At 44.3% G+C, this 12,840-nt stretch overlaps 1 protein-coding gene across 4 annotated transcripts in view; it reads left to right on the top strand.

The window, feature by feature from the left end:
* NTRK3 (neurotrophic receptor tyrosine kinase 3) overlaps window positions 1-12,840 on the top strand; it is a gene marked incomplete at both ends in the record, with an annotated part of 177,561 nt that overhangs the window by 108,419 nt on the left and 56,302 nt on the right. Inside the window, one exon of one of the 4 annotated variants that reach the window (XM_079541060.1) lies at window positions 9,711-9,829. The exons of the other annotated variants lie outside the window; for them this stretch is intronic. Coding sequence (XP_079397186.1) covers window positions 9,711-9,829 — 119 coding nt within the window. Of the gene's footprint in view, window positions 1-9,710; window positions 9,830-12,840 lie in introns of those variants that run through there. 4 annotated transcript variants of the gene reach the window in all.

The following is a 12,840-nucleotide window of genomic DNA, read 5'->3' as shown; positions in this document are numbered from 1 at the left end:
TTTTACACAGCCCTGCCTCCTCCTGTCCAGTTGAGCATTAAATTGAATAGATTCATTGTGGTGAAAGAGCAGGAGTCAGAGAGGCATTGGCAGGCAAAATGAACTCTGATTTTCAGCTTAAGATGCAGGTAGGAGTTAAGTACATGAGTCAATGGTTCCGTGCTCCTGCTGCGGCCACCAACCAGGCTCCCTTGGCTTGGGCCAAGGACTTTAGTGGTGGTGAGGAGAGGTCAAGGAGCAGAGGGGTTGAAGCATAGCAGTGATGTGTGTGGCCAGAGCAGGACCAAAAGGGCATAGTCATGAACCTAAGGAGCAGGAAGAGGGGAGTGGATTGGGCACTGGCCACTTGTGGGATCCTTCTTGGCAGGATACCAGGTTTCCATAGGTCAGTGTGGCACAGGCGAGTCAGTGTCCCTGATTTGATCTCCATTTTGGAATGTTTAATCAGCGAATCCAGCACAAAGTCTCTTTAAGAAGAGATTGGCACAGAGCAGCTGGATGAGCATTGCAATCAATGTATCTGCTGTGGAATGCTTCCTGAAGAAATATTACATCCTCTCTCATTTACTTGATGATCTTTAGGGTGAATCAATCAAAAGATGCTGCACACAAATAGTTCAGCCTGTGGTGCTGTGGGTGTCCATTAGAGAGGCATTTGCTCTGTGTTAATGGACCTGTTGATTAACAAACAAGCCATTGCTTTTGAAATAGAAAACTGTTACTTGATAGCAAAGGTTAACATTGGATATTCTACTGCCCCACCTCTCCTACCCTTAATTTACACTGTGCCAGCGCAGGGAACTGCTGCAACAAAGCCCAGATCTGAACTACTGGAAATAGAAGCATTCACATATCACAGGAACAGTTATTGGAGGTGAAAATTTCCAAGGAATCTGGAAAAGCTTGATTCTTTTCTCGGACTGTGTGTGTGATTTTGTCACTGTAATGTTCTCTGCACATGTCTTCCTTTAAATGTGATGCCCTCCTGGCCTCTAGCAATGTCTGAGGAAGATCTCTCCATCATTCCCTGGTCCCTCGAGGGACCAGGCTTAGTTTTTCATCATATCAAAGGCATGAAAGTTTATATTTGTTTCTGTAAAGCCTCCGGTCTACTGGAGCAATTGTATGTTCATTTCTTTTCCCTATGATGTGGATATTTGGCCACCTGGATATATCACCTTTTCTGGGTAAAAATTTTCCTGTCTTATGGCATTAGTTCTTGCACCTTTGATATTAACATGGTGTGAACCTCAGCACATGGGTGGACATTTTAAGCACCTGCAGATAAGGATGATATCCACCGCTTAGAAGACGTCCTTATCCATTGGAAAGCCATAGCCATTGCAGATAGGCAGGACGCAAAAGGACTGGAGCTGTCACTATGCCTTGTGTTTAGTTTAGCCTTGTGCTGCTTGTTGCAAGGAGCTGTTGTGCTCCTGCAAAGTGTGTTTGAAACCTCGGTGCTTGGCCAGAGGCTATGGAGACATCTCCTCCCCTAGACCAGTGGTACCTTATTTAGTTAGCTCCGTTCCTTAATTGCTGCAAACCAACTCACCCAGAACCGTCCTTCCCACAGCTGGTGGGAGTCAGAGCGGGGAGGCAGTTTGCAGATTAGGGAAGCAGAGTGAAAACCATTTGGCGTTTCTATCCTGATTCTTCTGGGTGCCTTTAATTAGCATGATTGCTCAGTACGCGATTTTGCCATGTTCTTTAGCTCCCCTGGTTAAAATAATTATTCCCCCAGCTCCTTTTGTTCCAATTCCTGATTGCTTACAAAGTCTCCTGTTAAAAGCCATTAAACCCATAATGTAAAACGAGAGTAATCGCTCAGCAGTGCGTGCTCTCAGCCCCACACGTGTGTGCTCACACGTTTTGTGCCCTGTTCCTCTGCTCCTGCCACGTGCTCCATGCCCACATCCCATGTGTAGCAAGTGGAGGATGTGTCCTGCTGGGGTGACAGGCAGAGCTTCTGCTTTCTGTGTGATGGAGAAGAGAAAATGACTTATTTTTTACTAATTTTTTACTGAGAGTGATGAAGCCCTGGCACAGCTGCCCAGAGAGCTGTGGGTACCCCAAACCTGGAGGTTCACAAGGCCGTGGATGGGGCCCTGGGCAGTCTGAGCTGGTGGTAGACAACCAGCCCACGGGAATGGGTTGGAACTGGATGGGCTTTGAGGTTCCTTCCAACCTCAGCCATTCTATGATCTGATAGGATATGAAATTTTTTTTAAGTAAAGCTGACTCCTTTTGTCTCAAGTATGAAATCCTTCAGTGGAAGGAGAACGGAGCTTTGGACAGTTGCATTCGTGGGTGTTCCTGTATGAAAATGCATCCTTGTCCTGAGAGCTCAAACTCTTCTCTGTCCTTCATTTGTGCTGACATGTGCCAATGGCACAAGTGGGGCAGATGAGCACAAGGGCTTACGCAGAATTATATGGCATGAAGTGAGGTTGGGCTGAAGTGCTTTCAATGCTTTGCTTGTCTATATGACTTCAGGAGGATGACTTATTTGTAGCCCCAAAATGAAACTGAGTCAAAGATGAGTCTGGCAGTCATGTAGTTTAGTAAGCCTGGAACTGATGGCCAGAGCAAAACTTCAGAACAGATTGTCTGCTGGGAAAATTTGGTACCAAAGGTCTTCCTTCCTCTGAAGGAAATCTCCTAGCTTATAGCAGCTGTGTATTTGGGGATTTGCCCTTCATTTGTGTAAAACTGCAGTTCTCTGTTTGTCCTCTCTTAATCTGGTGAAATCAGAGTCCTCAGTCCTGGGATGTGTTTAAGAGCTTACCACATGCTAGCAGGTACCAAATGTGGTCTTGAAAGAAAGTGTAGAATCAGAGCTCTCTTCTAAAAAGCATAATTATGCTGTTCTATGATGTTTTGGTGCAGCTTGATTTGAGATCCACCCTAATGAGGCAACTATGAAGAGAAGAAGAGCTGTGGTGGTGGACCTCATTTCCAAAACAATCATCAGAGAACAAGCATTGGAGAAACATAGATGAAGGACAACAATGTCAGACTGCCTAAAAAATCAGCAGATCCTTATTCCTCAATACTTTGTGCTGCTTTTGATTATTTTTTTACATCTCCTCTGTAGTGCTCTGTGCTTCCTTGCCTGCTGAGATCCGCGGTTCTCCTCAGTTTCCATCCTCAGTTTGCAAACTATTAAATTCACGTTTCCCAGTGTAAGTTCCTCCTGAAATTTCTGGCTCTTGGGCTTTTACCACTCCTGGGCTTCCTGGAGGGCAGCTCTGGCCTTTCCAGATGAAGTGGAGTCTTGCTGGAGCATATGGCAGAATAAAGAGACTTGAGCAAGCAAGAATTTATTCTCGGCTTCATTTGGCTCCTCTGCCTTCTTTAGTGCTCTGAAGAGCAGGAGAACATCACTGGAATTGCCTGGGCAGGGAAAGTCACAACAGATCACAGCTGCTTTTCCCTATCCACTGTGATGCAGCTCCTTAGGTGTCTGTGCTCACATCTGGCTCCACCAAGCTCTCCTGTCCCCTTCTAGACCTCAGGTCTCTTGAAGAGGATAGGATCTGGAGCTGGGCTGTTCCCTGCTCCAGTGCTCACCCCATAGCACTGATCCTTTGGAGACCTCAGACAAACCTTGTTCCCATTCCATGCCACAGTTTCGCCATCTACATTACGGATATAACAGCTCCTGCCTCCCAAGGGAACAAGCGAGGCATAACAAATTAATGCTTATGAAGAGCTCAACGACAGAAAAGAAGTTTGTAACAAGGCTGTTGCTGTTCTAACTTAGGGCTTCCTTTGCTTGTTGGCTCTTTGATGTGGCGATCAGCGGTACTGGTGGATCAGCTGTACTGTAATTGGAATTAATCAGCTATTACAGAACATGAGCCCAGCTAGATTCTTTCTCAGTGGATATTAATTTCTGAGCAGATTAGTTGGTAGTTTCAGTATCTCCATGTAAAGTGCTTAAGGTAACTATTGCTATCTGAAGTGGCTGAGGAACAGAGGCGGTGTCAGAGGAATGCAGATACCTGTCAGGCAAAGTGGAAATGAGGAGCTCTTGTAAAGCTGTGCATAGTTCTTAAATCGGCAGCAGTCTGAGGGCTGACTTAAAAATAAAAAGAAATTGGCAAAAGAGTATATTTGAAAACCAAAGTGATGAAAATGAAGTATTGTTGGGATCTTTGATACAGTGTCCTGTGGGCTTTGTGGAGTGCAGAGACAGGCAGTGCATAGTTGTGAGAAATGGGGACTGGCAGAGCTGAAGAGAATTGCTGTTCCTCAAAATGCTGAGATGTATAGAGGAGGAGGCTTGTGGATGTCTCAATGCAGGCACACAGATGGATAGAGACAGGAGGGTGACCTGACAACACCCAGGATATCAGCTGCCCCCAAACTCTCCAGCATCTGGGAACTTGCCTGCAGCTTGTTCTCATGGCTGACCTGTAAACCTCAGAGTTTTGCCACTCATATTTGCATGGCTGTGGATGTCATGACAAACAGAGCAAGGCATCCTCTTTGCTGAGAAACTTTCTATGACCATTTACAATGTAAATGAGGTGAGGCGAAGCTCTGTATGCTATGGGTGAAATTGCTGGGTGCCCAGTCCTTCCCCCTTCCCTGGTCCTCTTACAAGTAATTCCACATACTTTGGCTTCAATCTAATGAAAACAAAACTGAGGAGGCCCAACTGATCTGGCTGCTTTCCATCATGCAGTGGGCCTCCAAGTGGCTTTAAATAACTGCACCTCTGTGCAGACTGGAAAAAAAGCATTGGCTGTACCTCTGGACAGGGAAGGAAGCTTCAGTTCAAATCACAGGGCATCTCAGATGGTACAGCAGGCATAAAAATAGCCTTTTTTATTTTGCCATTGGTCTTAAGTAGATTTTTTTGTATTTTTCTTTATATATATATATGTGTGTGTGTGTATATATATATATATTCAATTATTATTATTTTTAAATATCCTGATAAGCACTTTCCCACTTTGGGGCTTTTCCTATGGGGAATCGGTGGGGAATCTTGGAGCTCTGCCTCCCGAACTATCAGGCTACAACATTTAGTATCTTGGAACTACTCCATTCATGAAAGAGTTCCAGAGAAAACAAACTTGTGATCCCAGCTAATATGGAAATGGCTCATATTATCGGCAGCAACAGAAATGCTACAGACGCCGGAATTCCTCCAACCAAAGGTTTAATGAGTCCTTCATAGTCTTACAGAGTTCATCCCATGAAAATCCATGTATACTTTTCTCAGGAAACATTGTTCAGCCACTGAATATCTCACAATATTCTTCTACCCCTTCCTCTCCTTCAATTAAGCATGAGAGAAACTTATGTGGGAGTGGGATCTTCTGGATTCATTTGCTCTTCTTCTTAGCCCCTCTCTTCCCTTTCCTGACCTCAAAAACAAATGCAGTGCCTCAATCCTCATGATTTTGGCTTGTGAAGAAGACAAGAACTACAAACTGTAGGTAGAGCTCCATCGAGCGCGTTCCAAGAGGTCTCCAATGCTATGAGGTCTCATTGATCAAAGTGGGAGACTTGCATTTGAGGTTAAACCAGAAAATAAACGATACAAGGTGAGCTGCTGTGGATAGGGATGAGGATCCTGTTTCCATGAAAATGAACAACCAGAAGTATTTCCATAGCTCTCACTTCTCTGTGAATCCTAGGAGAGTTGTTGTCTACTTGAAGACCTGCTTGAGATCTGTGTGTTGGTGTGAAGCTCATCTGTGGGCTACATTTTCTTGCATTTCTCTGCAATCAGCAGTGCTGGGCTGGTGCAAATGTGAGGAGGGCCAGGCCCTTTGACTTCACCTTGGATTGCAGGGGAGATGATGTGTTTATCTCCAACTGAGGGTACTGGGGAGAATGCCTGTGACCTGTTTGTTGTGGCAAGCCTCAGTCTGAGTTGCTTTTTGGCCTGTTATTTATTGGACAGGAGAAAGAAAGAGGATTTTGTATCCTAGCCCTGCAGATGAACCCATCCATGACAGGAAACCTGGATCGCTGTGCTGCCTTCCCCCTAAGTACAGATGTATTGGTCCTGGCTTTGGCTGGGTGGACAGTTGTTTCCTTCACTCGGGATGTGGGCCAGGCTTAATGGTTTTCATGCCTCCTTTGATGCTTTTCATACTTCATATCTGTGCATAGAGAAAGATAAAATGTGCAGTGGTGTTGGACTCTCCTATTGCTTTTTCTTTAAATCATAAATTCTGCTGTTACATAGAAGAGAGATCAAAGCTTTGTCGCTCTGTCTGGACAGCAGTGTTATGTTTGGCCAGCTTATTACCCCTGCTTTGCTATTTTTACTTAACCCATTTTTGCCAGGCATTGTATGACATCCCGTTGCTTTTCTCATCTGTTCCCACAGCAATTTATGCTGCTGTTTTAGTAACAGTGTACATCCACGGGTTTCAAAACGGGGCTGCACTGCTCCTTCTGCATTGGTGGATGGCACTGACGTGAATTATGCATCGTTTCTTTGTCATTCTCTTGCCTTCCCATGTCGTGATTCCTGGTGCTCTTCACGTGTGGCTGGAGCAATCTTGCATTTCAAAAGCCATAGAAGCGTGGTATATTTGAATGGTTGCAGTGTTACTGGAAAGTAGGCAGTGATGGCAAGGTGAAATTATCTGTCTTGTTTCCTTAGTTTTGCTCGCAGTGAAGGCAGAGTGTTCCTAGCAAGGCACTGTCCACAGGCTGCATTGGGTGTGTGCATGGGGCAGAGAGGCTGAGACCCATTATCCAGGGTTGGGAAACTCGAGACAGCTCTGGAGGACTAAGTGGATGGCCAGGGTTGAAGACAAAAACGGATTGCATGGTTCGGTTGCCTTCAATCTTCTTGTCCTTTCATTGCCACATCTCCCACCTTGCTTAGAGAAATGCCCCATCTGCCCCTTCCATCTCAAAGCTGTTAGAGCTGCACATCAAAACTGAGCTCATTCCTCCTTCCCCATCCTCCAGCACTCTCCATACATTTACTCCACTATCATATCACAGCTATTAGGAAAGACAGAGAACATCAAGTTTTGATATAACAGTGGTCTCACTAAAGCAGGGAGAAGCACAAAGTTTAATCTCTCAAACCCTACCCAGTTTTATAGATCTTTGGAGATACTTTTGCTTTGAATCTACTGTGTTGTTTTTTGTTTGTTTGTTTATTTTTACCTCCTCGCTATTTCCAGGCTTTTATATTGGAGCTTCCCTCCAAATCTACACCCAACATTAAAGATAATGTTTTTTTCTCCCAGTTTTGAACTGGGCACTGACAAATGTGAAACTTCACACGAGACATAGAAAAATAGAAATAGTTTCTAAGATTTTTCCAACCTTCCAAAAAGGTGAAGTCTTTTTTTTTTCTTTTTTTCCACTTTGGGGAGATTAAAAGAAAAAAAAAAAAAAAAAGGAAAAGAAAAATATTATTTAAGAAATTTTCAAGCTACTATTACATGTACTAATAGCTTTGATGGTAGAAAGATGACATCTGTCATTGCAGAATCCAAACTCTGAACCTGTTGAGATTCACCCATTCTCACCCTGGACATCTTAGTGAACATCATTCATCTCACATCTGTCAGTGAATACATAAATGTAGCAAGAGCCTTGTTGGTTTCTGCTCCATACAAGAGAACGGGTTTGAAGGTAGCAGTACAGTGTGGGAGAAAGCAGTGAGAAAAAAATTAGTCAGACAAGAAGCATGTTTCTGTTCAGATACTTTGGGAATTTGAATAAATCAGAAGGAGAAAATACCCCGATGACCAATGCTGCATTGTTTTCCCAAGTCAGCAGTATGTACGTCCAGCCCTCTAGCTTCAGAAATGTAGGCTGTCCTCCTGACACAGCCCTTGTTGTCCCTCACTAGCGGCTGCGTGTCACTTACGGGATGAACCCCACTCCACTCCCATTCTACAAAGACCTTGCTGTCAACGAAGGTCTCTGCAGCTGGGATTCACAGCACAGTGCTGACAGAGAGGAAAGCCCTCGGCATTCCCAGCCTCAAGTCTTGCTGATCTTTCGCATGTCCCTTTGCAGAGGCTGTCTGTCCCCAATGGGCTTTTAGGTCTTTTGCACATGGTCCAGCAGAAGTGGAATTGCCTTAATTTAGCAGAGCTGAGAAATGCAAAGAAAATAAAGCAGACAGGAATGCTCCTTTGAGATACTCAGTATTGTTGAGTATAGACTTTCCCAGCTATCCTTTGGTGACCATAAAGTATATTTATATGATGAAAAAAACAAAACAGGATAAATAGTGAATTTCAGGGATGTCATGTTTATTTGTCTCCCAGTGAGTCTGATAAGAAATGGACCAGTTTACATACACTTTTCCAAGCATCAGCACTTTAAACTCTGCTTTGGCTCTGAGAGTTGAGCTAGGCTCTTTCTCACCACTAGTGATATTTCAGCACTTGGAATGTGCCTATGAATTTTGTTTATGACACACGAACCAAAGTTGAGCCTTTCTTATTTTCCCCTGGGGATCAGTCCCTCGGGGCCACTAAGAATAACAGATAATTTCCCCCAGACAATTTTAAACAGTACCAAATGAAACAAACAGCTCTTGTCTGTCTGCATCCTCAGGTTCATCACGAGATGTATGTGTCTGATGAGCAGATGGAATAAGACTGTACAGAAAAGAAATAATAGAAAAAATAGGAGAAAAAAAAAAAAGGCTGGCTGGTTTAGTTTGGCTTTCTGTTCCTGGCCTAGTAGAAGGCAGTTTTGAGATCAATTCACAGCACATCTAGGCAGCTTCATGCTGCTCTAGTGGTGCCAGTCGGTTAACTGACCTGACTTGCTGAATGTTCTGTGACCATAAGATGGAACAGGAACATTTTAGAGTCTCTAGAGCAATTAGGTAACCAAGACATCCCATTAATTTTCTTGGAAAAGTCGTGTGAGACCATAAGAAGTTAGGACAGATTACAGCAGTCCCAAGGCTCCTGCCTGCATGTCTTGGTCCTGGCAACGCAGTGGCTCTGTATTGAGGATGACCTTCAGTGACATTACATCAGTTCCTGCCAAGTCTCATCCCAGTCCCCTGGGATGGTCTCAGCTGTGGAAATTCTACCACCAACAGGTGTCTGAGAAAGTAATGTTAAAACTGTTGAGCTGACAAATATGAGACTTTTCTCCAGGAAACTTCCAGGATTTTGTGCAAAAAAAAAAAAAAAAAAAAAAAAAAGGAAGTATTAAGCAGAAGTTCACACCAGGAAGAAGAGGCCAAGAAATTCTATGGGTTATGAGAGCCAGGTCTCCTCAGATGCATTTGTCTCAGGAATATTAAGCAACACTAAATAAATTACTAAAGAAGGGTAGATCTGGGAAGGTTCCTCCATTTTCCTCAATCCCTGCCCAGCAGAAAGATGGACTAGGTAGGAAACAGGACTTTTCCACCCATGATTAGTGGAAACCTCTGGAAGAGGTTTGTTCCCAATTCTCCATCCAGACTGCTTGCATGTTCCTTATCCTCAGAGCACTTGTGCCTGCATGCAGCAGGAGGAATGAATGCCTGGTCTTGATGGAAAGAGAGAGCGAGACAGCCCTGCCCGGAGAGGGTGTTTTGGCTTTAATTTAACTGCAGCCATTTGCTGGTTATTCATTTGGTTCTTTTTTAATAATTACATGTGTGTCGATATCTCTCTCTTTTTTTCTAGTTTTGCTCTTTTTTATTTTTTCGTTTACTTTATTTTGCTTTTTTCTTTTTTCTGTTTTTTTTCCCCCTTTAGGTTTCAGAGAAATTATGTTGAATCCAATAAGCCTCCCTGGACATTCCAAACCTCTTAACCAAGGCATTTATGTTGAGGATGTCAGTGTTTATTTCAGCAAAGGACGTCATGGCTTTTAAAAACTCCTTAAAAGTCCCTGTTCTGATGTCAAGTTTATAGGCTGTGCCCTCAAAATGGTGGGAAGCAGTAAGCGTGGTCTGTATGGATTGAGGTCTCCTCCTAATAGGACTCTACAGCCCTGCCTGTACACACGTTAAAGCCAACTGAAACTGTGGTTTTCTGTCACCAGATAACAGGGTTGTTCTTTTCCTCCAATGGTCGCTGTGTTCGTTAAATATTCCTGCAAGGCACAACAGCAGCAATGAGAGCAAATAAAGAAAATTAAACTCAATTGAGAGGAGTCATCCTAATAACACAGTAAATAATTGTACTTTTTGCTTTAAAATAAAACACAAAACAAAACCAACCGAGCCAACCAAACTGACATCTTTAGTCATGTCCTCCCTGCTTGGAGTTTTCCTTGTAAGCTTGTGTCTTCGCACCACCCAGTGAATGCCGCCATCACCTCTTACTGTGGCACCGCGATGGGAGCTCTCCCAGAGCGATGAGGCGGGAGCTTGGAAGAACCTAAAGCAGAACGAAGACTTTTGGTAAGAGCAAAGGCAGCCCCGCTCCCAGTCCTTGCACAGAAATTAATGTCGGAAGGAATGATAAACGGAAAGAAAAATCTTACTTCTCTGACAGGAAGAGAATGTGGTTATCTTTGAAGTGCACATATTCTAGGAGGCTTTTTTTTGTCTGTCTGTCTGTCTGTCTGTGTTAGAGCAGCGCGTTGGATCTGACTATTTTGTTGTCGTGCTCTGGTCTCTCCCTGCTGCTTGAATGATGAGCTTTATCTGAGGAGGTGCCTGGACTTCCCGCGTGGATGGAGAATCCATAGCGCAGGAGGGTCCGCGTCCTTGCCAGGACTAGGGCAGTAAGCAAAGTGGAAAACCATATCAGACGCACGCAGTTGCTGGATCTTTTCCAGCCCCATTTAGCTCTATCCTGTATTTCTACCCATGTAGAGATTGATTGTAACCCAGTCACATTCCCAGAACGATCAGCTTGAGACAGACTGACTCAAGGGGAGGAAAAATAAGTATTCTGTTGCTTCTTCTGTGGCATAAACAGGAATATCAATCCTGTTCTCTGGCCAATATTCGTATTCTCTCCCCCTCTCCCTTCCCACTTCTGTCTTACTTCATCCAAAGCCTCTCAGATGGAAAAATAAACCCTTTGATCCTGTTCTCAAGAGAAGCCAGCTGCCCTTGTAGCAACTTGCAGGGCTTTCCTTCAACTCTCTGGATGTCACGTGTATGGGGAAATACAGATTTGCTCACACGTATCAGTGAAAATCTATAAGCAAAGCAGATTTTCTCAAAAGGAAAAAAAAAAACAAAAAACCACAACAAAACCTCCTGAAAGCTACAGGCTTGACCAGATCTTTTCCTGAGAGAAGTATTGAACCAGGAGCTTGCTCACCAGCTACTCTGCTTTGCTTGCCTTCTCGATGGCCCAAGATGACCTTATGACCAGAGATGTCACCATATCACCAGCCCAGAAGGGTTGCTGCCACTGGAAAGAATCACAGTCCTTGTCCACCAGAACTGGGGAGAAGCCTCAGAATGGGATGTTCTGCCTCATCCTGCCTTTACAGGCGACATGCATGGACCACCCTGGGGACGGCCAGGAGGTTTCATTATCAGCTTTCCCGTAGGGGTGTCCCTGGGAGCATTCCATTCTCTTGCTTCTTTTCCCGGTTCGCTCACGTAAAAAGGTAAAGTGCAATAGAAGAGTACAGGAGAAACGGTGGCAGATTGCTTTAAGTTAACGGACATGCCTTATGGGGGCATCTGCGTTACGACGAGGAGGCCCGGTTCAGGTTGGACCACTTCACAAACCATGACCAAACTCCAACGACGTTTCCAGCCTGCACCGAAGCCGGAAACGCAAGTGGTGCACTGAGAGAGGACCTGTGGCCATTTATTTACATTGCGATTCTGCACACGGAGTGAGGAGGACCTTCCCGAAGCAGATCTCTGGGTGCTTTGTCCAAACTGAACTCCCCATCTGCTGGGAGTCGTCCATCTGACCGGGGGATGCCTCATCCGTCTGAGCTGTCTCCTCTCCCTGGCACTGTTCAGGGGACTCTGCTCTCAACTGTGTGTATCAGCCGTAGAGACACATCCGTGGGCCTGAACCAGAAGCCTATATCTGAACACCCTAGCAGAGGAAAGGTTGAATTTTGCAGCTCAGGTCCATCTCTGCTTAGAAGAAATCCTCCGGATCGTACAGCATAATTTAAAGCAGTTCTCCCCACTGTGATCAATGTCTCAATTTGTTTAACACCAGTTACAGTCTCTGGTTCCTCACTGCTGAAAACAGAAGCCAGTCATGGCTGTTTGTGATTGGTGGCTTTAAGTAGCAAGTCTAAGGATGTTGTTCCTTTTTTTTTTGTTGTTGTTGTTTTTCTTTTTTTTTTTTATTTTTTTTATTTTTTACATTTTATTTTATTTTTAATTATTGTACATCATTACCTCATTTTCCGTCAATGCGACTCCTCCATCTTTGAGCATTCTTATCTTGCCATAACTATCATCCTGTGCTAATGGGAAATGGGATGGTCCCTTTTCACAGAGACTATAGGGGTGTTCAATGTCTAGTTTCTTAATAAACACTTTATTTTCTAACGAAACAGCTGCATCAGGCCTCTTCTTTGAAGACAAAATAAATAAATATTCAGAACGACACGTCCCATAGTCCACTTCTTCGTGAGATGTCCCATGCGTGGGGAGTCTGGTTTGTTTGCATCTTCAGGGTGGGGATGTGGGGGTGGGATTTGTGGCTCTGATGTGGACGTTGCTCAGGTGTAGCTCTTGCTCCTGTCTCTCTGCTCCTGATCTCAGTTGACAACACGTTGGTTTTTGTAGCTCAAAACGGTCATATCCTCAAGGTGAAGGTGGTTCTTTTGGGAGATGGTGTTAGGGTTTGCCAATGCAGATTTCTGCACTTAGTGGAAAGTGTTTTATTAGGAGCCTTATCTCTCAGGGATCTCGGCATTAAAAGGTCACTGCAGTGTGCATTTCAG

This window comes from Tetrao urogallus (assembly GCF_951394365.1).
Source record: "Tetrao urogallus genome assembly, chromosome: 11".
In the NCBI taxonomy this organism is placed as follows: domain Eukaryota; kingdom Metazoa; phylum Chordata; class Aves; order Galliformes; family Phasianidae; genus Tetrao; species Tetrao urogallus.
Note: the sequence above shows the minus strand (reverse complement) of the source record. Positions and strands in the feature narration are given on the sequence as shown.